The following is a 25988-nucleotide window of genomic DNA, read 5'->3' on the forward strand; positions in this document are numbered from 1 at the left end:
AATCAGCAAGCCAAGTAATACCAAGTGTGGGCAAAAATGTGGGGACCTGCACTGCTGACGGAATGTACACTGGTTCAGACATTCTGAAGAACAATCCAGCTAGTTAGTCAAGTTAAGTGGATGCACACCCAATGACCCAGTGACTCTGCCTTCAGAAGAACTTGCAGAGGTCCATAGGGGACAAGTAGGAGGCAGTTTAGTGCAGCATCTCTTGGGATAATGGGCAGGAGGTAAAATATGGCAGATACAGACTGGGAATCATTCTGTGGCAGCCAATAGCAATGGATTAGATGTACATTTAACAACATGGATAGAGCTTAAAAAACAGATCTGAGTAAAAAAGTCTGACACAAAAGGTGATGCCATGGATTGAATATTTGTTGCCCCTCCCTCTGGCCCCCACTCCCTACCCCCCCACCAACCCCGGCCCGGATTCACATGTTGAAATGCTAACCCTCAATGTAATGGTATTAGAGGTGGGGCCTTTGAGAGGTGATTAGGTCATGAAGGGGCTGGTGCTCTTATAACAAGAAACCCAGAAAGCCCTTTATGTCTGTTCTCATCCATGTGAGGATATGTCTAGAAATCTGCAGTCTGCAACCTGAAAGACTGTCATCTCTTGATGAACCTGACCACACTGGTCCCTGATCTCAGACTTCCAGTCTCCAAAACTTTGAGAAGTAAATTTCTGGTATTTATTAGCCACCCAGTATCTGGTACTTTGGTATAGTTGTCCAAACTGACTAAGACAACTGAGTTGTAACACAAAGAATAAATTAAAAGCACGTGCATACAAAACAACAAAACTCATTTTTACAAGAATGAAAGCAAACTAAAGAATATACATGAAATAAGGAATGGTAGCCTGTAGGGAGAGGTGAATGAGAATGTGTTATGAGAAAAATAATGACGACCCCAGAAGTGCCTTGCCTGCGCTCGTGATGTGTTATTACCTAACTTAGTCTTTGCACCTGAGGCTCCTTCATTCCTAGAAATGTGTGCTTTACTGAAACCTTAAAGTCCGTTTTCAAACACTTTTGTTATTATAAATGCACTTTGCCTTTCTTTATTTCATTTTAAAAGATCTATTGCATTCCTGTCCATTTACTTCAGTAAAGATAGTGTCTTGGTTAGCCTAAAACAACAACAATGTTGGCTGTAAAGCATAAAGAAAACATTTTAAACTTTCTTGATTTATTGTAAATAGTTTCCAAGTTCAAAGAATTTGTACATCGAAGACAGATTATTTTTTATTATTATTTTTACATTGAAGAAGTTACGTGGAGTCACTCAGGGTTAGAGGGCTAAAGGAAGTACCAGGGCATGTGCCCAGGTTTCTTTGGCATTCCTCAAGAAATGATTGCAAATGCTGTTTTCTAAGGTACTATAGATATAGAGGAATGGAAGAATATATTTCAGCCTACAAACGTTAATTAATGATTTGGAGGGACAAGACTGTAAGATGGAACCAAAGTGCATGATTTAGTGAGGCTTGAAAATATAGGTTATAAACTCCATGATATTATTGCAAATACGTTGCAATTGAGTGTGCATAGGGATAAAGATCAGGTGGTGATAGGAAAATGAAAATTGATTTGAGAAAGAAAGGAAATATTTAGAACTAAAAAGGTTCTATGACTGCTAAAACAAACCAATACATCTGCCATTCCCACTGCTTTGAAATAACTGTACTGCCATGCTTCCTTGTCAAAGAAGTTAAATTAAGCTTAATTTTTTAAAAGATTTTATTTATTTATTTGACAGACAGAGATCACGAGTAGGCAGAGCAGCAGGCAGAGAGAGAGGGGGAAGCAGGCTCCCTGCTAAGCAGAAGGCCTGATGAGGGGCTCGATCTCAGGACCCTGAGATCATGACCAGAGCCAGAGGCAGAGGTTTAACCCACTGAGCCACCCAGGCACCCCAAATTAAGCTTAGTTTTTAAGTGATGGTTCACACACACCATCACCTTATCACACATCATGTGGAGAATTATATCATAACTGAGTTTACTTTTTCCTTTTTGGGGGCAGTCCTATATTTTAGTTTTAACAAAATTATTAGTATTGCATTTGAATATTACATAATAGGTCTGGCTATTTTATCTTTATTAGCATGCTTGTGAGATAAAATTAGTATTTGTGGTTATCTTTCCTTCTCTCATAGATTTTAAAAGTATTTTAAATCTTAGAATGTGGTCACATGCCATGAAATGTGGTCATCTTTCATTCTTAGAATGAAACATGTGGTTTCACAAGTAACCATTTCTGATACGGCTACACTTTATAATTTGGGTGATATTATGGGGCAAGGGGGGAAGTCATAGGCTGGGATCGAGTTGGCCTCCGTTCTCTCACCTTTAGATGAGAAGACTGAATTAGAGTGGTGTATCAGGCTCGCTGTTAGAAAGCAGATTCCTTTACTTCCTCATCCCTGACTTCCTATCTCATCAGACACTGATTCAGCGAGTCTGGGGTGGGGCTTAGGACTCTTCAAGATGATTTCGATGCAAGTGGTCTGAAAATCGTCTTTTGAGAAATATTGAAGGAAATGATTCACAAATCCCTTCCATCTACATTACTTCACAACAGAAAGGATATCATCTGACTTACCAATTTCTCACTCATCTCCCGTAAGTCCTTAAGTTGGTATGTGTTGTTTTGTCCAGAATTACTATTGACTCGAAGATCTGAAATTTTAAAGGTGGCATGATAATACTCCATTTTCTGTCCTGTGATATAAAAGAAAAGTAGGAAATTACGTGATATGGGCATAGCTTTCAGGATCAAAGGTACAGATACAATGAGGCTAATATAAAGTCTTGAATTACTGCTGAGATTCTTTAAAAATGTAGTTTCATTATAATATTAATGAAAATGATGATTAATGTATTATGTTAATAATAGCTGATATTTACTGAGTGTGTATTATCTTGTGAAACATTGTTCTGGGTACTTTACATGTATTAATTCATTTGGTCCTCATTCTAGTTCTCCAAGATTGGGGTCTCCATTTCACAGGTGAAGTAAGTGAGGCACAGAGGTGATAAGTAACTTGCTCCAGGGTCTATAACTAGTAACTAGCCCAAGTTTAAACCGAGACAGTGTGACTTTAGAGCTGGAACCATTAATTCCTATACTGTTCCTTGCTGAGGGACAATGAAACGTATACTACCTATTACTCTACAGGGAGTAGATGTAAATGAACGTCCTTGTGAATTTTGATTTGTAATGGGAGAGTCAGATACAGTAAGAAAGACAGGAAAAGAAAGGGGGAAAATTGTCAGAGGTGGGAGTTAAGAACACTGTGAACTGGGGTGAATCAGTCAGATTTCTGCTTGGCTACTGGGAAAGGTAAGAAAACAGAGAGCAGGGGAGACTTCTGGGAAATCTGGTAACCTTAGGAGTATGTCCTTGTGTGTGTGTGGTGGTGACGGGAGTGGACAAGAAAGCTACAAGAGTTAAAAATAGAGAATGGAGCCATCACAGAATGATTCTCTCTCCCTGGGGAACCAGGGAGATAAAATGGGTTTCCCAGTTGTGGAGTGGGAAAGGAAGAGGGATCTCAGGATGGTGCTTCTTCTACGTGGACTCTGCAGCGCCTTTTCTGGTCCCCCTGATATTTATCTCCTGAATCCATATTGTTATCAAACCTTATAGTCATAATAAAGGGGCTTTTGTGCAGTCACATGAACTGACCTAAGAATCTTTGGCCATTGGCATAAACTACAGGTAGGGTTGTCATAGTAGCCAGAGCTGTGTCCTTTAAAGCTCCTGATAGACTCTTCATCATTCCCCATCAAATCTGAGGTGATGACAATAGCTGAGACCATTCAAGGAAGCAACCTGAGCTAGTTGTTGTATCATACACATCTGTGTGAGTGAGACTGTGAGATTTGTCAAAAAATGTTAATGGTTTGCAGTCTGTACAGAGAAACATACAATTGAAAAAGAACTCTGAAATGCAGTATTTGTGTGATTATAAATATAACAATTTTATTTATTAGGCAATTAAAAATACCTGAATATCATTTTAGAAAGAAAAAAAATTCTCTCTAAAAATAAGTAACAACATTCTGTCATATCTAGAGTTTACCAATTATTTTAAAATTCATTATTACTTTGGACATGTGTTTTTCTTTTGCCTTTAAATGTTGGTGGATAGGATGATGAGTAAATGAGCCAATTTTAATAATTATCACAGTTTTTCACTTGATGATTAGAATTATTACAATTGCTAGTAAATTTTAGTTATTATTATTATTTTTTTAAAAAATTTTTTTAATTAATTTTTTAATTTTTTATAAACATATATTTTTATTGGTTAGTTATTATTTTTGATCTTTTGTGTAGAATCTCAAAAGAATACTAGATCGTGAGCTCTAAGTAGATAGGGAACTTGTTTACTTAATGCTATTTCTTGAGTCTTCCAGAAAAGTACTCATATATAATTAGGTAGTCAGTAATTGTTTCTTAATAAAATTATTGAATAAATTTAAACAATTCTAAATGTGGGCATTTGCTGGTAAAATTACAAAACTGTTTTGGGATGAAATCACATATACATATATATAAATGAGAAAAATGAAATCAAACTGGATGAAATCCATAATTTTTACCTACCAGAGACTAACACATGAGCCAAAACACCAATGGTCACTGCCACCACTGTCAGTAATAACGAAATGAGAAGGGCAGTCATCCATGGTTTCAAAACTCTGCTTCGGGTGCCAAATCCTGCTGTTCTGTGAAAAAGAAAACTCACCAGTTACTCTTACATGGTAATGGTTACAGGCTTTCCGGTTTTCATTTGGATAAGATCAAGTTGCTTTGGTCTGCCTTTCTCAGCAAGAAGACATTTGTCTTCCATTTTCATCAAGGTTATCTTGGTGTGAAGGGAGGTGTTAAAAAGATCAGGATCTGAGAATCCATGATTTGCTCCTGGTTTCTATTTCTGGAGGCACTGGCTCTCTGTGGTGGCCGGTCCTGACTTAGCAATGTGGTCCAAAGCTTGAAAAAGGATGTTTTCCCTTCTTCCTCCAACATTTTTTTTTCTCTTTTCTCTGTGTATCCTTTTAGAGTTTACAGAGTGATTTCAAATCTATTATCTTACTTATTTTTTATCTTTTAAGTCTTGATTATGAAGTATTTCAGGTACATAGAAATTTAGAAGAAATAATATAGTGGAACACCCCTATAATTATCACATCATTTTATCAGTTGTTAATATTTTTGCCATTTTGCTTCATTCATCTTGTTGCCATATTTTAATATGAAATAAGACATTATGACTTTTCATTACATCACCATTATAAACAGGGTATTTCCAACATAACCATAATACCATAACACTCCTAAAAATCAGCAATATTTCTCTAGTACATCCGACTATCCAGCCCACCTTCAAATTCCCTCTTTTTTTTTTTTTTTTTTTTTTTTTTTTATTTCCAGCATAACAAATTCCCTCTTTTATCTGCACTATGTTTACTGACGCTTTGTACAAATCAGGACATAATCAAGAATCATGTAGTATATTTGGTCATTGTGTCTTTCAAGTCTTTTAAAGAAGAGTCCTTTTTCCTTTGAAAATTTTAATTATGTTGACTTGTTGAAGAAATCAAACCAGTTGCCCTTTAGGACATCCCGCTTTTTACTTGTCTGAATGCTTTCTTATGATATCACTTACCTTGTTCTTCTATCCCTCTCATTTCCTGTTAGGGTAAACAGATCTAAAGACTTGATTAGATTTTGGTTAAATTCTTTTGACAAGACTACTTCAATGTGATGCTATGTATTTTTTACTTTTATCACATCAGAGTTAGAGGAAATTTCCATAATTCAGGAGGAGAAAAATAACTCTTTGCTTTTTTTCCTAGCCTCTTATGATCAACCATAGTGCTGATGATAGTGTGTCAAGTATTTGTTTGCATGTATATTAATCTAAACTTAGCTGTGCACTCCTTGTGGAGCTGGACTATTGTTGTTCATCTTCTTATCATTAAGATTTAATAAGGTTGCCTGATAAAGAATGGGAATTTTATAGAGCAATGAGAGGCAGATATTATATCAACTTTACATATGAAATAACAGAGGCTGAGAGAACAGAAACTTGATTAGAGTCAAGTGGCTTAAAAGGGTTTTGGTCATCTAACTCCTTGTGTAGTGCTCCTTCTCTACAACCTGCCATTGTAGTCAACTTCATTTATGCCCTTCATTAGAATTTAGCTTTGGGGGCAGAGGGTATTTTTCATATTTCATATTTCCTTCGCAAGATTTAGTGCAATGTTTTGTACCGAATGTAATTTTAAATAAATATTGGTTGATTTATATCCTGATTTTAATATAAGCATATTTTTATGTAAATGCAAGCACAAAAGATACAGTTTGTGGACCTAAACAATTGAGAAGATGGTAGTTTTGGCATAAGTAATGTATTTACCTTATAAACCTAGTGGAACTTGAGAGATCTAAATTCTGTTGAGAATAGAAAATATTGACAATGTGTGCGCTGACTGATTAAAAAGAATCTAGACAACTGGCTGTGGAAAGGCAATGTGTCTTCTAACGGACCAAAGCTAAGGTGCTAGAATATAACAACAAACAGAAGCTCCATGGAGTATAATATTACTTAGCCTCTTAAATGGCTTAAAACTTAAATTCAGAAGTGAAAGATAACTTAGAGGCTACCTGAAAAATTCAACATATTTTCCAGGTGAGAAAACTGAGGCCTAGAGATGATTAAATGACTTCTCTATTATAACCAAAATAGCAGTCATCTCAAACTCATGCCTTCTAACTCCTGGGGCACTTTTTTTTTTTCCCAGTGCCAGATGGCTTTTCCATTGAGTGTATGTGAAAATTCTTAAATTAATTTATTATTCATATATTCATTCACTCAATTATTTATTCATTCATTCATCATTTATTTGACCATTTAATTTCTCAGGAAATCTTAGTGTATCTTCAAGTCATTCAAAAACAATAAGAAAACCAAAGAAGAAAGGCTAGACCTCAAGGAGATTTAAAAACTTTGAAATATATGTTCCCATCACATCAGAGTTCCTCTGAGTAGGACAAATGAAGAAGGTGGATGATAGGGAGCCCATATCCCAGTGCTAAGATGCACGAAACTCACACCATTACATACTGAATGGTGGGACTCTCAGCAGAAGAGTGGTTCAATAACCAATGACACATTGCTTCATGTGCTGTGGCAGTCACATCTATAAATCCCATACAAGGTAGGGTGCTCCCAACAAATGGGAGTAAGAATGGGGAATAATAGGTATACAATGCCAAATTATAAAAGCTTCAGGAGCCATAGGCTAAAGCTGCCCCTACTTAATCCTATATGAATAAACTTTCAACTCAGTGTCACTTTTATAAATACAAACAAGAAATTCATGAAAGCAAACATGCATCATTGACTTTCCATTCTAGAGAGGTTCTGCTAGTGATTTGCATAATATCGCTTCAGATATGAAAAGAAATAGGCTTTTTAATGCCTTGGGAATCTAGCCTGATTGTAAGTAGAGATGCACTACACCATGGTGCTCATGCATTTTTTTCCTGCTTGCACCATAAAGCAAACACTGGTGTATTAATTTTCTATTGCCACAAATTACCACAAAGTTAGCAGCTTAAAGCAACTAGTTCACAAATCTGTATGTGTCATGTCTGGGTTCTCTGCTCAGGATCTCACAAGATTGAAATCAAGATGTTGGTTGGGGCAGCTGTCTGATCTAACATTTGCGATCATCTTCCAGGCTCACTTAGGTTATAGGCAGAGCTCAGGTCTTTGAAGATTTTATTTATTTATTTGAGAGAGAGAGCGAGCGAGAGCATTTGTGAGCAGGGGGATGGACAGAGGGAGAGAGAATCTCAAGCAGCCTCTGTACTGAATGGGGAACCCAGCACAGGGTTTGGTCTCACTGCCCTGAGATCATGACCTGAGCCAAAATCAAGAGTCGGGAGCCCAACCAACTGAGCCACCCAGATGCCCCTGAGTTCAGCTCTTTGAAGCTAAACTGGGGTTCCTGTTCTCTTGCTGGCTGTCACAGACCTTCCTCTTTAACCTCCTTGATTTCACCCACATTCTTTTCATGTGGCCCACTCCATCTCTATAGCCAGCAATAGAGAATCAACCTTCAACAAATCTCTCACATCTTGAGTCTCTCTCTCTACGGGTAGAACCAGCTAGTTCTTTTCAAAGATGTTACCTGATTAGAGTAGGCCCACCAAGGATAATCTCCCCATTTTAAATTCCACTGATTTGAGGCCTCAATTACATCTGCAAAATTCCCTCATCGCAGCACATAGATTACAGTTTGAATAACTGGAAGAAGAAATGTGTACATTGATGGATGGAAATCTTAGAGGCCTTTTGAAAAGTTTTTCACAGCTAGAAATATTATGACTTTCATGAAGATGTACAGAAATCTCTATAGCCTTCAGAGAAAGCATGTAAGATTTAAAATTTCTAATTTTTATAGGAGGTGGTAGAGAACTTTTCATTAAAATGGAATTTTATGTTGAACATACAATTAGAAGAATAAGGGATATTTTACTCAACTAAGAACTGGGAGCAATACAAAGTGAACTCTTAGAACTTGAAATGGGAAGAATACTAAAAGTAATCCCTAATTGTGGCCTAATTAGCATTCTGCATCCCTTTAAGGAAAGGGCAAGTAGAGATGATACTTATTCAGCATAACACAACCTATAATCTGTGTGAAATCCAATTTATCATATTCATTTGACCTTCATTAAGTTTGGTTATTCAGAGTTTAAAAGGGCATATTCATAGCATGGTATTTCCAAAGATGTTGTTAATGAAAACATGGTGGTAATTTGAATAATTTTGTGACTATGCTTTCTGCAGTCTTGCAGACTAAAAAATACACACCTCGAGGAATATATAGAGAGTATTAATTATTCATGATCGCAGATAGGATATTTTTTCTTTTTCAGTAACCAGTCTCCAAGCCGATGACTTATATATGTAAGTCCAAAGATGGCTTGGGTCAGCAAAAGATATTATAGACCTCTTTCTCCACATGGTTTTTCTTCTTTCTAGAAAGATTTCACTGAAGGCAGCACCTTAGGCTCACTCCTCAGTCAACCACATGCCCTTTATCATTTTTTTTTTAAAGATTTTATTTATTGATTGTTTCGACAGAGACAGAGATCACAAGTAGGCAGAGGAGCAGGCAGAGAGAGAGGAGGAAGCAGCCTTGCCGCTTAACAGAGAGCCCTATGTGGGACTCCGTCCCAGGATCCTGGGATCATGACCCGAGCCAAAGGGAGAGGCTTTAACCCACTGAGCCACCCAGGCACCCTGCCCTTTATCATTTTACCTGTAAGCTCTAAATATTTCCATTTTCAAGATTAGTCTTCTGCTTTCTCGTAGATAAATGTTATCATTGTGCAAAGGAAAATTCATGTGATTATTATGCAAATGCCAATTTATGGACAGATTATGTTCCTACAAATCTTCATAAAGACAGTTTCTTGAAGTTTGAATATACGATCTAATTTATTTTTTCACTTTTAATTTTATTTTTTGTTTTTGTATTTATTGTGTTCAATTAGTCAACATATAGTACATTATTGGTTTTTGATGTACTGTTCAATGATTCATTAGTTGCGTATAACACCTAGTACTCATTATCACACGTGCCGTCCTTAATACCCATCACCTGGTTACCCCATCCCCCCAACCCCCTCCTTTCTTTAACCGTCATTTATTTCCCAGAGTCTCTCATGGTTTACCTCCATTGGTTAGTTTCCCAGGCCACTTACAAGACTACTTGAACTCCTCAAACAACTGAACAAAGGTGCTAAGTGCACTAAATTCCTAGAAGCCCTTTGCTGCAGAAGACTTCGCTTGCCTTTTTCTAACATAGGGCCCATCCCTGGAAGAAAGTTCTTCTAGAAACAAAAGGCCAAATTTTCCCACCAGTGAAAATTGTCATTCCCTTTGAGCCACTGAAGTCAGACATTTGCTACAGAAGAGCAACCTTTCGTGGTGACCTAATATACATTGATATGTGAATATCTTATTCCTCTGGTACTGTTTTATTCTATTTTATTTTATTTTTTATTGTGTTTTATTTTAATTCCAGTATAGTTAGCATACAATGGTGTATTCGTTTCAAGTGTACAATATAGTGATTCAGCACTTCTGTACATTACTCCGTGCTCACCCTGATAAGCATACTCTTCTTAAAGCCCTTCACCTATTTCACTCATCTCCTCACCCACCTCCCTTCTGGTGAGCACCTTTGTTCTCTACAGTTAATCGTCTGTTTCTTGGCTTGTCTCTCTCTCTCTCTCTTCCCCTTTTTTGTTTTGTTTCTTAAATTCCACATATGAGTGAAATCATATGGTATTTGTCTTTCTCTGACTTATTTTGCTTAGCATTATTCTTTGTAGCTCCATCCATGTCATTGCTAATGGCAAAATTTCTTTATTTTTTATGGCTGAGTAATATCCCATCATATAATATTATATATGGAACATACATAATAATACATATATATGTTTATACATATAATATATATATATTCCAACATAATAAACCATTATACACATACACACACACATACCACCTCTTCTTTAATTCATTCATCTGTTGATGGACACTTGGCTTGCTTCCATAATTTGTCTATTATAAATGATGTTGAAATAAAACATGAGGTGCATGTATCCTTTTGAATTTAGTGTTTTTGTATTTTCTGGGTAAATGACCCATAGTGTAATTATGGATGCTTCTATTTTTAACTTTTTGGATCATAGGCTGCTTCCGTTTTTAACTTTTTGAGGAACCTCCAAACTGTCTTCTGCAGTGGCTATTTTGGAATGACCATTTAATACTAAAGTGGTAACAAGAGCTGCTATGTAGAAAGTGCTGACTTTGTGGGAGATATTGGCATATTGTCACACTTCATCTTCCACACACTCTTGTCAGTAGAATTATTTATCTTCATTTTTCTAGTAAATAACTTGCTCAATTCACATAGCTAGTATGCAGAACTAAAACCTAATTGGCCTCTGTGATTCAAAGGCCCATTTTTCTCTGCGTTATAAAATTTCTTTTTGAGATGGATTTTCACATTTTTCAGAATAGGCTTCCTATAAATTCAAATGAATAATGGGTGGTATTTCAAGTAGCATAAAAGGCAAATGAAGAGTCTTATGAAGTGAAAGTAGAGTTTGTTTGATCTACCGGTCACCCATCTTCATTGCAGTTAAGGCTTCAATTTATTTTTTGCTTTCACATCCTTTTCCTTTCTATTGGCTTTAGATTCTGATAACTTTAAAAAAGTTAGGATTCCCTTGTTTCCCTCCCCCAAAAGCCTCCTATAACAGTAAGCAGAGATTATTTGGAGGTGGGGAAAAAGAGGGAACGGATTGATGGGATGTTGACCATATTTGGGGTTACCTATAAACTGTGAAGTTTTAACTTAATTTGACACTTTTTTTTTATGCTACCACAAATTCTCTGTATGTTTTATTGAGATATTATGTGTACAAATATCCTCTTACTCTAAAGTGTGTAAGATCTTGAAGATAGTGAAAAAGTCTTCTATAGCATTGGACATTTCTTCAAAAATGTTCCCAGGGGGTGGGAAAAAGAGGGTCTCCCATAGTTAAGTAGGTTTGGAAAAAATGGGTTAAATAAGATAGGATCCTCCCTTCTAGATGTCTCAGAATCTGGTTTTAAATGGAGGTAAAGGTGAGAAGAATATCTATCTTGGATTTGTATGTATTCTATTCTGTTCACTGATACAACTCCAATGCCTCATACATCAGCTGACTCTTAGTAAATACTTGAATGCTATTTATCAAATTGGACTGAAATAAAAGATTTTCAAATGTCCTTAAAAAAATCACATCAACTGATATCTTGTGTGATTCTGATGTACCACAGAGCAGTTTAGAAACATAGCTCTAGATGTATTTATACCACTGTGATGTTCATGGAATGCTTATTGGGAAAATAAAAAAAGAAACCAGGGAGAGGAGTTAAGATGTGGAGTAGTAGGAAAACGTTATACTTGCATTGTCCCTCAAACACAACTAGATAAATATCACATGATTTTGAACGCCCAGGAAATCAATCTGAGGACTGAGAGAACAAACTGTAGCTGGAGGGTGAACAGAGGCCACATCACGGAAGGCAGAAGGTGCAGAGATGTGATTTGGGGGAGAAAAGAATCACTGGTTTTGTGGAGAGGAGGGAATCCTGATCAGGGAGAGATGAGAGAGAGAAAAGCGTGGGGAGAACAGAGCACAGGGCATTGCATAAAACAATTCCCCCAAACCACTGACTGGGAAAACAAGAAGGGTTAATTACTGCAAGTTTTTACAAGCAGCGGAACTCAAACTGAAGTGTTCGAAGTCCAGGCCTTCACTGAGTGGAGTTGAGTGGGCATCTGCTTCTGTGGAGAAGGAGAGGAGAGGCCTGCGAGCAGACAGCATGCTCTGAGGATCTCCTGGGTGGCAATGGAAGAGATAGTCACCTCTTAGAGTGCATTTGGGAGAGGTGGCACTGCTTTTCAAGGGATAAAAGAGCTGACAGTCACCACTGAGCTGCCCTGTTCATTAGCATATGAGCAGAGATGCCTGCTGAGGGCAGCTAATCTGGACACTGGCTTTTTGCTGCATTTCACCATAAATTCTAAACCCCTGCACGTTCTTGTGATTGCCCTTCTGGGACAAACCAACACCAGCCACAGTAAAGCAACACCCTTCCCCAGAGGATCAGTTCAGGTCCCTGCCACATTGGGTCCATTGAATTTGGAGTTTTGAAACCCAGCTGGTGCGCTTGAGAGACAACGCAGGAGCATTGGGCTGCCAGCTGGGCAGAGAGCTCAGACACAAACAGGGTGAAAGTAAGGATCTGAGGGTTTCCGGGGACACCAAAGGGGAGATTGTTCATTCTTCAGTGAAGACTTCCTGCACAGTAGCAGGCACAAACTCCCCATTCTGGATATTAGAGAGAAGGCTGATGCCATTTCCCCCCACCCATCAACATGGAAAGACTTCAGTGAACATCATAGCACCCACAGTGGAGGCTTGAGCTACTTACACCAAACCCAATGCCCCTACACTCTGAGCTAGGACAAGTGTGCCTGAGTGTCATATCACCACAGGCCCCTCCCCCCAAAAGGCCGGCACATCAAACCCCTCCTCCTCCCACAACCACCAAGACTACTGTCTTATTTTGATAGGGATTGCACTGAATGTGTAAATTGCTTTGGCTAATCCCTATTTGATAGGGATTGCACTGAATGTGTAATTGCTTAGATATTTTAACAATATTTTCTTCTAATCCATGAGCATGGAATGTTTTTCCATTTCTTTGTGTGTCATTTTTAATTTCTTTCATAAATGTTCCATAGTTTTCAAATCCAGATCTTTTACCTCTTTGGTTAGGTTTATTCCCAGGTCTCTTATGAGTTTTGTTGCAATTGTAAATATGTGATCAAGTCCTTGATTTCTTGTCTGATGAGTCATTACTGGTGTATAGAAATGCAATAGATTTATCTACATGGATTTTGTATCCTGCAACTTTGCTGAATTTGCTAGCAATTTTTTTGGTGGAGTCTTTGGGCTTTCTACATAGAATATCATGTCATCTGCAAATAGTGAAAGTTTGACTTTTTCCTTGCCAATTTGGATGCCTTTATTTTTTTGTTGTCCATGCTCATGGATTAGAAGAAAAATATTGTTAAAATGTCTAAGCAATTACACATTCAGTGCAATCCCTATCAAATAGGGATTAGCCAAAGCAATTTACACATTCAGTGCAATCCCTATCAAAATAACACCAGCATTTTTCACAGAGTTGGAACAAACAACTTTAAAATTTATATGGAACCACAATAGCCAAAGTAATGTTGATAAGGAAAACCAAAGTTGGAAGTATCACAATTCTGGACTTCAAGCTGTATTACAAAGCTGCAGTTATCAAGACAGTATGGTACTGGCACAAAAACGGACACAGAGATCAATAGAGAACCTAGACACAGACACAGAATAGAGAAGTCATAATGGACCCACAACAGTATGGTAACTAATCTTTGTCAAAGCAAGAAAGACTATCCAGTGGAAAAAATTTTCTGAGTCTCTTCAAAAAACAGTGTTGGGAAAATTGGACAGTCACATGCAGAAGAATAAAACTGGGCCACTCTCTTACACCATACACAAAAATAAATTCAAAATGTATTGAAGACCTAAATGTAAGATAGGAATCTAACAAAATCCTAGAGGAGAACAGAGGCAGGAACTTCTTTGACCTTAGCCATACCACTTTCTTACTAGACACATCTCCAGAGGCAAGGGAGACAAAAGCAAATATCAACTATTGGGACTTCACCTAGACAAAAAGCTTTTGCCCAGTGAAGGAAACAGTCAACAAGACTAAAAGGCAACCTACAGAATGGGAAAAGATACCTTCAAATGTCTTAATCATGTAAAGGGCTAGTATCTAAAATCTGTAAAGAACTTATCAAACTAAATGCCCCCAAACCAATATCCAGTTAAGAAATGGGAAGAAGATATGAATAGACATTTTTTCTGAAGCAGATATACAGATGGCTAACAGACACATGAAAAGATACTCAACATTGCTCATCATCAGGGAAATACAAATCAAAACTACGTGAGATATCACCTCACACCAGTCAGAATGGCTAAAATGAGCAACACAGGCAATAACAGGTGTTGGTGATGATGCGGAGAAAGAGGAACTGAATTATACTGCTGATGGGAATGACAACTGGTGCAGCCACTCTGGAAAACAGTTTGGGGTTTCCTCAGAAAGTTAAAAACAGAGCTACTTTACCACCTAGCAATTGCACTATTGGGTATTTATCCAAAAGGTACAAAAATACTGATTCAAAGGGGTACGTGCACCCTGATGTTTATAGAAGCATTATCAACAATAGCCAAACTATGGAAAGACCCCAAATGTACATTGACCGATGAATCGATAAAGACAATGTGGTATATATACACAATGGAATATTACTCAGCCATCAAAAGGAATGACATCTTGTCATTTATAACAAGGTGGATGTAGCGAGAGTGTATTATGCTAAGTGAAATAAGTCAGAGAAAGACAAATATCGCTTGATTTAACTCATGTGGAATTTAAGAAACAAAACAGGTGAACATAGTAGAACGAGGGTAAAAAAAAAAAAAAAAACGAAGGTAAACCATAAGCAACTCTTAACTACAGAGAACAAACTGAGTGCTGATGGAGGGAAGTGGATGGGGGATGGGTTAAGTGGGTGATTGGGTATTAAGGAGGGAACTTGTGTTGAGCGCTGGGTGTTAATAAGTGACGAATCACTAAATTCCACTCCTAAAACTAGTATTACAGCATATGTTAGCTAACAAGAATTTAAATAACTTAAAAAAAAAAAAAGCCTTCCACCTGCCATAATCCTCTCTGGAAAGGAGAGAGGGTCTGAAGATTGAGTTAATAATTGATCCTGCCTATGTGATGAAGCCTCTATAAAAAGTCCAGTAGTACGGGGTTTGGAGAGCTTCTGGGTTAATATGTGCTGGGAGGGTGGTGAAACCCAGTTCTACACGGACAAAATCTTCTGCACTGGGGACCCTTCTGGACCTCATTATTTGGCTGCTTATACATATCCTTTAATAGCCTTTAGAATAAACTGGTAATCTAGTAGGTAAACTATTTTCTTGAGTTCTGTGAGATATCCTGGCATATAAATCAAACCAGAGGAGGGGATTGTGGAAAGATCCAATTTATATCCAGTTGTCAGGTACTCAGGTCAAAACAACCTGGGTTTGTGATTTCTGTCTGCAGTGGGGGCAGGGGTAGTCTTATGGGACTGAGCCCTTAACCTGTGGGGTCTGTGCTAACTCCATTAATGCCAGAATTGAATTGGAGAGTTTCTTGGAGAAAAGCCCCACCTCGCTCGTGTCAGAAGTGTTGTGAGTGTGGCAGGGGCATAGGAAAGGAGTTTAGTAGTTCAGTAAAGGAAAACACAGCGAATTTTCCTTTGACAAAAATGAAAAAAAAATTGCTTTAAGTCTTCTCCTGCTTGGACAAATCCTCTCCAAGCATCCTGGTATTATGGATATGCTCTACCATTTAGAGTTAGAAGATTTTGGGTTTAGTCCCTGCTTATAATTCTTTGACATGTATCTTGAGAAGTTTATGAAACCTCTCTGAATTTCAGTTTTTCTGCTTGCAAAGTGGTGATAGTAAATACTACCCAGAGATGTGAGGAAATAAAGTGAGTAAATGAAGTACTCTAGCACACATCAAATTCCTACTCCGGTCAGGAGGGCTCATGGTAGTTATCTGCTTTGATAGTCGTCGCAGCTTTTTGGAGTGGGCCTTAACACCTTTTCCCCAGCTCAGTCATGAGGAAATTAGAGAGGCAAAGCCACACAGGTAGTGGAGCTAAGGGAAGGGAAGACCTAATGACTTTGACATCAAGGCCCTCTGTCCCATTTGTAACCAGAACGTGATGATAATGAGCGTGAAAGCCTTTAGTAGTATACCATTCAAACATTGCTCACTTTCATACCCCCAGCGGCTCAGTCTGTTGTCAGTGCTCAAGATGTTTCACAGGTCCAACTGTGAATGTACTGGGGATAGGATGGTGTGGATAGCTTCAGTTTAAAGTCAGTAACCATGATCTGGGGCAACTTTCTTTTTCTTTAAAATAGGGTAATAACTATTACCTTATTTTAATATATAATATATATTAAATATATATGTTAAAATATCATATATTACATATTATATATAAATATATGTGATATATTATATATATAATCCCCATATGAGGATTGTAAATAATAGGTGAGATAATATATGGAAAACGATTCACATTTTGTAAATAGATAATAAATGACAGATGTTATTATAATAATTAAATATTAGCCGCCACCCAGTAAGGATTCATATGCTTATCTGATCATAAACTCCTAACATCTGGGTTTCCAAGTATAAGCATATCTGCCAGCCTGCCTACTTTAGCTACAAGTATATTATTCCTGGTATGCCACACAATTGGAAAGGAGGAAAAGCAGAACAAAGAAGATGCTATAAGTAGCCTTTAACTTTCAATGATATGAATATATATTTCAATTTATTGATTATGTACAAAGCCTTATGGAGTGAATCTTTCTTAGCACTATGAATCTTTTACTCAGTTTTTTACATTAAGAACAAAAACTTATTTCTCTTGAGAATTATTAAAAAGAAGGAAAAGCAGGATATCCTAATAGTTAAGCTCAGATTCTGGATCTGGACTGCCACAAATCCTTACTCTTTCACTCCTCAGCTGGGATGTAGGGCCAGTTACATTTTCGTCTATACAGTGGAGATAATAATGGCACCTAATCATAGGATTGTTGTAAGAATTAAATAAGCTAATATGTAGCATATCTATGGCACTATGAGTTTGTTGAAAATGAGCCAAATAATAAAGTTTAGTTGATCATTTATATAAAATTGAATGATCAGAAAGTAACATGGAGCTATTACTTTGTTAATTTGGTTCTAACCCTGAAGATAAAACCCTGAATAAATTAGAGAATAAACTTGGCAAATTAACAAGTTGATTGAAATGAGTTTTCAAAATGAAATTAAAATTTAAATTATCAATATTTTTAAAGGTTTTCTCTAGAGGATGATAATAAAGAAGAGGAACCCAATTTTTGCATTTATTGATAAACAATGCTGAAAAAAATGAGATGTAGGAAGAGAATGATGCCAGACCTCTGGGAATAGGATAGTAATCTCAGATGAGGTCCTTTGGTATTTTAGCTCTTATATGGGAAATAATTGAGATTTTAAGAGAATAAATCATCCAATTAATTAACTTATAGGAAAGGGTAGTGGTATGTATACTGCTAAAAGCAAATGCAAACGGCTATTGACAGCAAAGTCTGAACACTAAGGACTATCTCTGAAATGTAGAGATGGTCCTGAAACTCATAGAGAAGAGATCCGAGGTTCAATGTAGCAGAAACAGTGAAGACATGAATCAAATACATTTTGAGAAGGCTTACACACTGTATTTCTTTTTAGTAGAGAAAAGTGGTGAGCGTGGCGGTAAAATACGTTGTAGAAATACTGTAGGTAAAATGGAGGGTGTCATAGTAATTATTAAACATTTGCTGTTTTCCGATCCTGAAGCCTTCTTGTTAGTGTGACCTGCTATCTCCTGCAGATCCTGGATGAGTGTTCTCTGAAGTTACCCTAAAGAAACCATACACCTTCAGTGTTTCCCACTTGAGTGTTTCTTTACAAGTGTCATGGATACCCTGAACAATAGTACTGACCCCCAATATTACTCCTCAAATTATTTCCCTTAAACTGAAAACATTTCTTTTTGTCAGATAAGATCAAAACATTTATTTATCAGAGAAAGAGAGCGAGAGAACAAGCAGGGGGAGCAAGCGGGCTCCCCGACTAGCAGGGAACCAATACAAGACTCGATCCCAGCACCGTGGGGTCATTACCCGAGCAGAAGGCAGATGCTTAACTTACTGAGCCACCCACAGATCCCAAACTGAAAACATTTCTATAAACACACAAATATTCATTAGAAAAGAGGACTTTCTGTCCTCTTTCTTTGGGGGAACTACGGCTTTACAATATCATGACTTCCATAAGCATGAAATATGCATTTTTTAATTCAATGACTTTCAAAATTCATTTTTTTAAAAGATTTTATTTATTCATTTGACAGACAGAGATCACAAGTAGGCAGAGAGGCAGGCAGAGAGAGAGGGGGGGAAGCAGGCTCCCTGCTGAGCAGAGAGCCCGATGTGGGGCTTGATCCCAGGACCCTGGGACATGACCTGAGCCGAAGGCAGAGGCTTTAACCCACTGAGCCACCCAGGCACCCTCAATATTCATTTTTAATAGTCATTTTTTCTGACAAAATATTATGCTATGCATTTACATTTTTGTACTCATTCATTTGTTTAACAAAAATGTATAGAGTCCTGGGATTTCTATGAGGAAGGCAGGTGTCTCTGCAATTATGGACCTTCCAATCCATATTAGTTCCCAGGACTGACTATAAGGCATGAAGAAAAGCAGCAAAAGAGAAACTCTATAGAAGCTAAGTTCAGTGAGATTCTTTAAAGGAGACTTTCCTTAAAACTAATGAACACCTTCCCCAACATCCCCAAACCAGAATTAATCAGAGCATAAGGTAATACAGTCTTTCAGTAACTTCTAAAATCCCAGCTGTTGAACTTGGCAACACGAAATAATGGTAGGAAGGATTTTTAAAACAAAAATAATGATTTCAACTACAGAGTTTAATCAATGCAACTGCTGAAATCTCACAAGATCCATCAGATTGAATATGTTCAGGACACTTCATAGGCAATGCTCTGACCTACTGAGAATCCAGCCACTGACAGAAAGTAGAGCAAACAGCCATTTGCTAAACAAAACTGAACTTACCGATACATCATCTGCAGGAGGAAGAACACGATGGTGAAGGTCTGAAGCCCCTGGGCTTGACTTTCTAATCAACTGCATGCCATCCTAGACGTATTAGAGGTCTGTGGCTGAAAGATATTAAAACAAATTACAAATAGTTGAAATGAAACTAGTTAGACAAGTCTGAACAGAGAAGCCTCAACCCATAGAATGGCTTGAAGAAAACAGCCCAGAGAGAGCATAGTCGCAACAAGAAAGCAACATATTTTTTGGTATTGACTAATTTTGTTACAGGAAAAGAAACTGGTTGCAAGGATTTGAGTGAGAAATACCTTAGGAATGCACTAGGATTAAGAGTTCAAAGAAGATTATTGGTAAATATACAAATACCTTAAAGAAACCTTCATGTAAAAACTCTTAATAAAAACAACCAGGTAGCCTTGAAACCTAGAGTCATAATATAATTCAAGAAATAGTTTTAATTTTTTGTTGAACAATAGTTATCTCCATGTATCAAAGGGTTATAGTGGATTTATTAATATATGTAATCATTTTTCTTTTAAAAAATATCTGCTTCTGAGAGTACACACAAATAAATCATATCAAGCTAGATTTTTTCCCAAAAGCATTTAATGTAATAAATACCCATGCTATCATTTATATTTAGGTAATATAAATTACAAGTATATTTTCTTTCAATATGTGTATGTGTATATATATATATAGAGAGAGAGAGAAAGCAAGAGAGAGACATTTATCAGAATGAAGAAAATAAAAAGAAGATTGGGAAACAAATAATTCTTTAAAAAGTTTCCAATCAGACATGAATACCTGCTCATTGTGAACACTGAAACGTTAAAGATGAGGCTGAAACTCTGACCTCTTCCTGTTCATGACTCCTTTCTTCCTCCTCAGAGGCAAATAATGTTATTAAGGTCCATCTTTTTTTTCTTTTTTAAGATTTTATTTATTTGTCGGGGTGAGGGGGGGGGCAAAAGCTGGGGGAGGCACAGGTAGAAGGAGAAGCAGGCTCCCTGCCGAGCAAGGAACCTGATATGGGACTCGATCCCAGGATCCTGGGATCATGACCTGAGCTGAAGGTAGACACTTAACTAGCTAAGCCACCCAGGCATCCCAAAGGTCCATCTTTTTATAAAATCTTTTATAAAACATACTAAACATTTCCATACACACAGACACAGAGACACATATACCCATAGAAAAACTTATGAATATTGATTAAACAGTATCACATTATATACAGCCTTGGGAAATTTGGTTTATTGTCTCTTAATATTTTGAAGATCTTTCTATGTTGAGAGATATAGATTTACCTTATTTTTCTAAAAGCTACATGCAGTATGAATATATTTCACGTTGAGCCTTGATTATAATCTTACAACCAAATGATACCCATTTAAAGCAAAATACTAGTTTATTTCTATTTATTTATTTATTTATTTATTTATTTATTTATTTAAGAGGCTTGAACTCACGACCCTGACATCAGGACCAGAGCTGAGATGGAGTCAGAGGTTTAACTGACTGAGCGACCTAGGCAACCTAGGGAAACACTACTTTAAATGAAGATTTTCAGTGGTCATTGTTTCTAATGCTTAGGAAAAGTACACTCAATGGGGCGCCGGGGTGGCTCAGTCATTAAGCCCATGCCTTTGGCTTGGGTCATGATCCCAGAGTCCTGGGATCGAGCCCTGTATCTGGCTCCCTGCTTGGCGGGAAGCCTGCTTCTCCCCCTAACACTCCCCCTGCTTATGTTCCCTCTCTCTTGCTGTGTAGCTCTCTGTCAAATAAATAAATAAATAAAATCTTTAAAAAAAATAATCTTAGTACTGTAGAATGCTTTAAGTGTACAGACTCTACAATCAGAGGTGGGCTTCAAATCTTAGCAGTTTTTATGTCTGCAAAATAAAATAATACTAGTGACTACCTTGTAAGGGTTTTTGAAATGTAAAGGTGTCAATATATGTAAAATGCTTAGAGTAGGGCCTTGTGCAGTGGAAGCGCTACAGAAATACTAATGCAGTGCTTGAACTCGCAACCCTGGGATCAAGACCTGCGCTGAGATGAAGAATCAGACACTCAACTGACTGAGCCACCCAGGCACCCCCAAAATATCAACTTTTAATATTAGGGCCTTAGTTTATATATAATCAAAAGAGAAAAACCATTTAGTGAGACGATAATAAGTGCAAATAGTACTTGTCAAGGACCAGACATTATCATCAATGCATAAGACTTCACAACAGCCCTTTGGAGGTACAAATTTAATCCATTTTACAGAAATAGAAACTGAAGCTCACAGATGTTAAATTAATTTGCCTTATCACACATCTGAATGTGGTGGTGAAGATGGCATTTCCCCCCACAGGTGCCTCTGATTCTAAAAGGCTCTGATCTCTATCAATTGGATCTACTATATGAATGGCTCTTGACACAAAGCTTGCCCTTAAAAATAGATCTCAGTAGTTCGCTACATCAAAAAATGGTATACAGTTGTGTGTGTGTGTGTATATTTTATATATATATATATATATATATTTTAAGATTTTATTTATTTATTTGACAGACAGTGATCACAAGTAGGCAGAGAGACAGTCAGAGAGAGAGGAGGAAGCAGGCTCCCTGTGGAGCAGAGAGCCCTAGGCTGGGCTCGATCCCAGGACCCTGGGATCATGACCTGAACCGAAGGCAGAGGCTTTAACCCACTGAACCATCCAGGTGCCCATATATATATATATATATATACATATATATATATATATATTTTAAGAAAATGAATATATGTATGTATACATGTAGTGCATATACATGTATGTATATATGTATGTGTGCATGTAAGATAATGTCATTTTTGAAAAAGGGGGAAAATTCTTTATAAGTTATATAAAGTGTATTTATATTTTATATTTATATATTATAAAAATTATAAATTTAGCTTATATATTTATATTATATAAAGTATAAAGTATATTATATAAAGTATTATATATTATATAAAGTATATTATATAAAGTATATAAAGTAAAAATATATATTTATATAAAGTATATATATTATATATATAAAGTATAAAGTATATTATATAAAGTATATATTATATAAAGTATATCAAACTACATTATATAAAGTATATTTTTTTATATCTGTATAAACAGAACAATATGATAGGATATAGCAAATTTTAAACTTTGACTACCTCAGGAGAAAACTGGGGAGAGATTGAAAGATTTTTCTATGTACTACTCAATGTTGTAAAAAATAGCTTTCTAACTTTAGAGATGGAAATGCAATTACAATAAGGTCTATTTAAAAAATCATGTAGACCAGGAGATGGCAGCATAGTAACACATTTGGTCTATGTTTCTTAGTGCCTCTCTTAAGAGTGTTTTTAATGAATATCAATTTGGATCACAGGGATCTGTTGTTTCTACATTTCTTCTACAATGAAACAATATTAACAGATTGTGGAATCCAGTCCCTGTTTTACTTGGGTTGACTTATTGCTTAAAATATTATTTTGATTTTTTTTCAGGGTCCATAAATAAAATTTTATTGGAACACAGCCATGCGTATTCACTCATAAGTTGTCTATTTCTGTTTTTGCACTATAATGGCAGAGCTGAGTAGTTGGGACAGAGACTGTATGTCTCACAGAGCCAAAAATATTTAGTATCTGACCCTTCACAGAATAAGTTTGCTGAACCTGGAAAATGAATTATTATTTTGTAGAATTAAAATTTCTTTTTAGAAGCTCTAGGAATATATAGCTGGTATTAATTTCAAGATGCGCTACTGCATATCCTTATGATCTTGGTTTAAGATTTGAGGATGGGACTCCAGTAAATGTCTGATGCATAACTTTTAATCTTTGTGACTAAGTCACTCCGATGCTCCTCTATTGTTTGCTACTTTTTGTTTGGTTGTCATTAATATATCTTTCTGGGTGAAAAATTCCCTGTTTATTAAAAAAAAACAACAGAATACTTTTTTTTTTTTGATTCTTTAATATACCATTATTTGAGGAAGTTCTGGGATCTTTGTCTAAGGAAGGTTGAAAAACCCATTTGTGACCACTTCAATCTACCTGTGGGTCTCTGGTGGCCCTGATATAGCTTATAGAAAGAACCCAATTACACTGGAGGAGGAAGAGTCCAGAAGTCCTCACGCTATGCATGGCCAACCATAGTCCCCAAAGGCTTTGCTATTTTCAACACCTATTATCAAATTACTTCTCCCTCTGTATGTGGTCTTGAGAATAGGACTTTTAATTTTTTTAAAGATTTTATTTACTTATTTGACAGAGAGAGAGATCACAAGTAGACAGAGAGACAGGCAGAGAGAGAGGGAGAAGCAGGCTCTCTGCCAAGCAGAGATCCTATTGTGGGGCCTGATTCCAGGACCCTAAGATCATGACCTGACCTCAAGGCAGAAGCTTAACCCACTGAGCCACCCAGGCAACCAGGACTTGGTTTTACGTATAGTTGCATATCCAATGTCTAGAATACCCGATGTCTGGCACATAGAAATTCCAGAAATGTTTGTTAGATGAATGAGTAAGTGATTTATGTAAGTAGTTGCATACAACGCTCTAGGCCAGTGATATCCATAGAACTTTGATGATGATAGAAATGATGTATATCAGTGCTACTTAGTATAGTAGCCATTAGGTTCATGTGGCTATTTTTTATTAGAAATGATACTAGCATTGCTGAGGAAATGAATTTTAATTGTATTTAATTTTAATTAAAATAAAAATAGTCCCATCGGCTAGTGGCTACCATATCAGATGGTGTGGCTTTTAGTAGATGGTGATGTTATGTGACTTCTTATTTTCCACTCTGCTGTGTTAGTCGATGATGGGCTGAGCCATTCTGCCTCAGCTGAATATGTAAATCTCTTTTCCAGCAGTACCTATTTATACATTCTGGGAATATTAAATAGAATATACATGGTATGGTTATGCAGGATTTAGATATGTGACAAATCTCTTTCTAGAGAGAGATTTATATAGATTTCTCTGTATCTATATAGATTGAGATCTATCTACAGATAGATATCTATCTCAATATATCTATATAAACAGCTTCCTTCACCCAAACAGATTCAGTTTCCAAATGATATTAATTTGGCTAAGATTGTTTAGATATGTGTGATCATCATAGATGAGTCTTTTAGTGTTCTTTCAGCATTATAACAAAAAGGAGAAGAAAGAGATTCTCAGACCCATGTAAGGAAATTGTGGTTGTAAGATTTTTTACAGTGATTTTTTTTCCTCTGACTATTAATCCCATGGCAGTGGTTCTCAGCTGGGTGATTTTGCCCCTCAGGAGACATTTGGCAATATCTGGATACATTTGGGGTTATTACAACTGGTGGAGATTACTACTGGCATATAGTGTGTAGAGGTAAGGAATACATTTGAACATTCTACAAGTCACAGGATAACTGCCACCTTCCCCCACAACATAGAATTATCTCTGACTAATGTCAGTAGGCAAAAACTGAGAAAGTATAATGGAGTATAGTGATGATTCAAAAAAATGAGTTTGAGTTTATTTTATAAATATATTTTAATGCATACAATATAATATTATGTATGTGGGACAAGAGAGACTCTCAGCTGATATAGAACTCAGAAGAAAATCTTGCACAACAGTTATTTCATTAGCCAAATTAATCGTAATGGGGGGAGCAAAGGTTTAGAAGCACAGAAAAAGATTGAGTTTTGTTCAAAACTAGTCCAATCATATAGGGTGTCACAAAATATACATTTAAATACATATGAAAATAACTATTTTATCATAAAAGGTAAATCTCTCCAAAGATGCTTTCTAAATTATTTGAATATTCTCTAAAAATACCATATTTTAAAGAATGCCAGACTTTTTTTTTTAAATAGGAAATTTTAATATTAGACAATAAAGACTTTTTCAAAATCTTTTTTTGTTTTTTGGTTTTTTAAAAGATTTTATTTATTTATTTGACAGACAGAGATCACAAGTAGGCAGAGAGGCAGGCAGAGAGAGAGAGAGGAGGAAGCAGGCTCCCTGCTGAGCAGAGAGCCTGCTGCAGGGCTTAATCCCAGGACTCTGGGATCATGACCTTAGCCTAAGGCAGAGGCTTAACCTACTGAGCCACCCAGAGTCCCCCAAAATCTTGTATCAAATTGTTTATGAATGTCTAATTTTATATTGACCTTTCACTTAAGTTATTTATGAATATCTAACATATTGATTTCTTATTCTGTGGGTACCTTACTTATTCTGGATTTGATTGAAGGTAAAACCATTTAGAAAATAAAATGCATTAAGATGTAATAAAGCAGAAGTGGAAAGTAAATTTCCATCAAGTTTGGAACTTCTCTCATTTTTAGAGATGGAAAATAGCTCCTTATCATGGAGTCCCTTTCTCATTTCCACCTAACAAAAAGGCCCAGAAATTTTGTCTTTTTTTCTCCTAAATATCAAAAAAGCATTTTTAGGTAGTGTAGAACAGGATACTGGGTTAGGCAATGT

General features: G+C 36.6%; 1 protein-coding gene across 2 annotated transcripts in view; it reads right to left on the bottom strand.

Moving 5' to 3' along the window:
* TMPRSS11A (transmembrane serine protease 11A) overlaps nt 1–19715 on the bottom strand; it is a 52655-nt gene extending 32940 nt beyond the window's left edge. For both annotated transcript variants that reach the window (XM_032334467.1, XM_032334466.1), the window contains exons 1-3: nt 19474–19715; nt 4620–4741; nt 2610–2728 (exon numbers count right to left, since the gene is read on the bottom strand). In XM_032334467.1, coding sequence (XP_032190358.1) covers nt 2610–2728; nt 4620–4741; nt 19474–19484 — 252 coding nt within the window. In that variant the 5' untranslated portion in view covers nt 19485–19715. The remainder of the gene's footprint in view (nt 1–2609; nt 2729–4619; nt 4742–19473) is intronic.
* Nucleotides 19716–25988: the final 6273 nt, after the last annotated feature.

The sequence above is a fragment of the Mustela erminea genome, chromosome 2, assembly GCF_009829155.1.
Source record: "Mustela erminea isolate mMusErm1 chromosome 2, mMusErm1.Pri, whole genome shotgun sequence".
In the NCBI taxonomy this organism is placed as follows: Eukaryota; Metazoa; Chordata; class Mammalia; order Carnivora; family Mustelidae; genus Mustela; species Mustela erminea.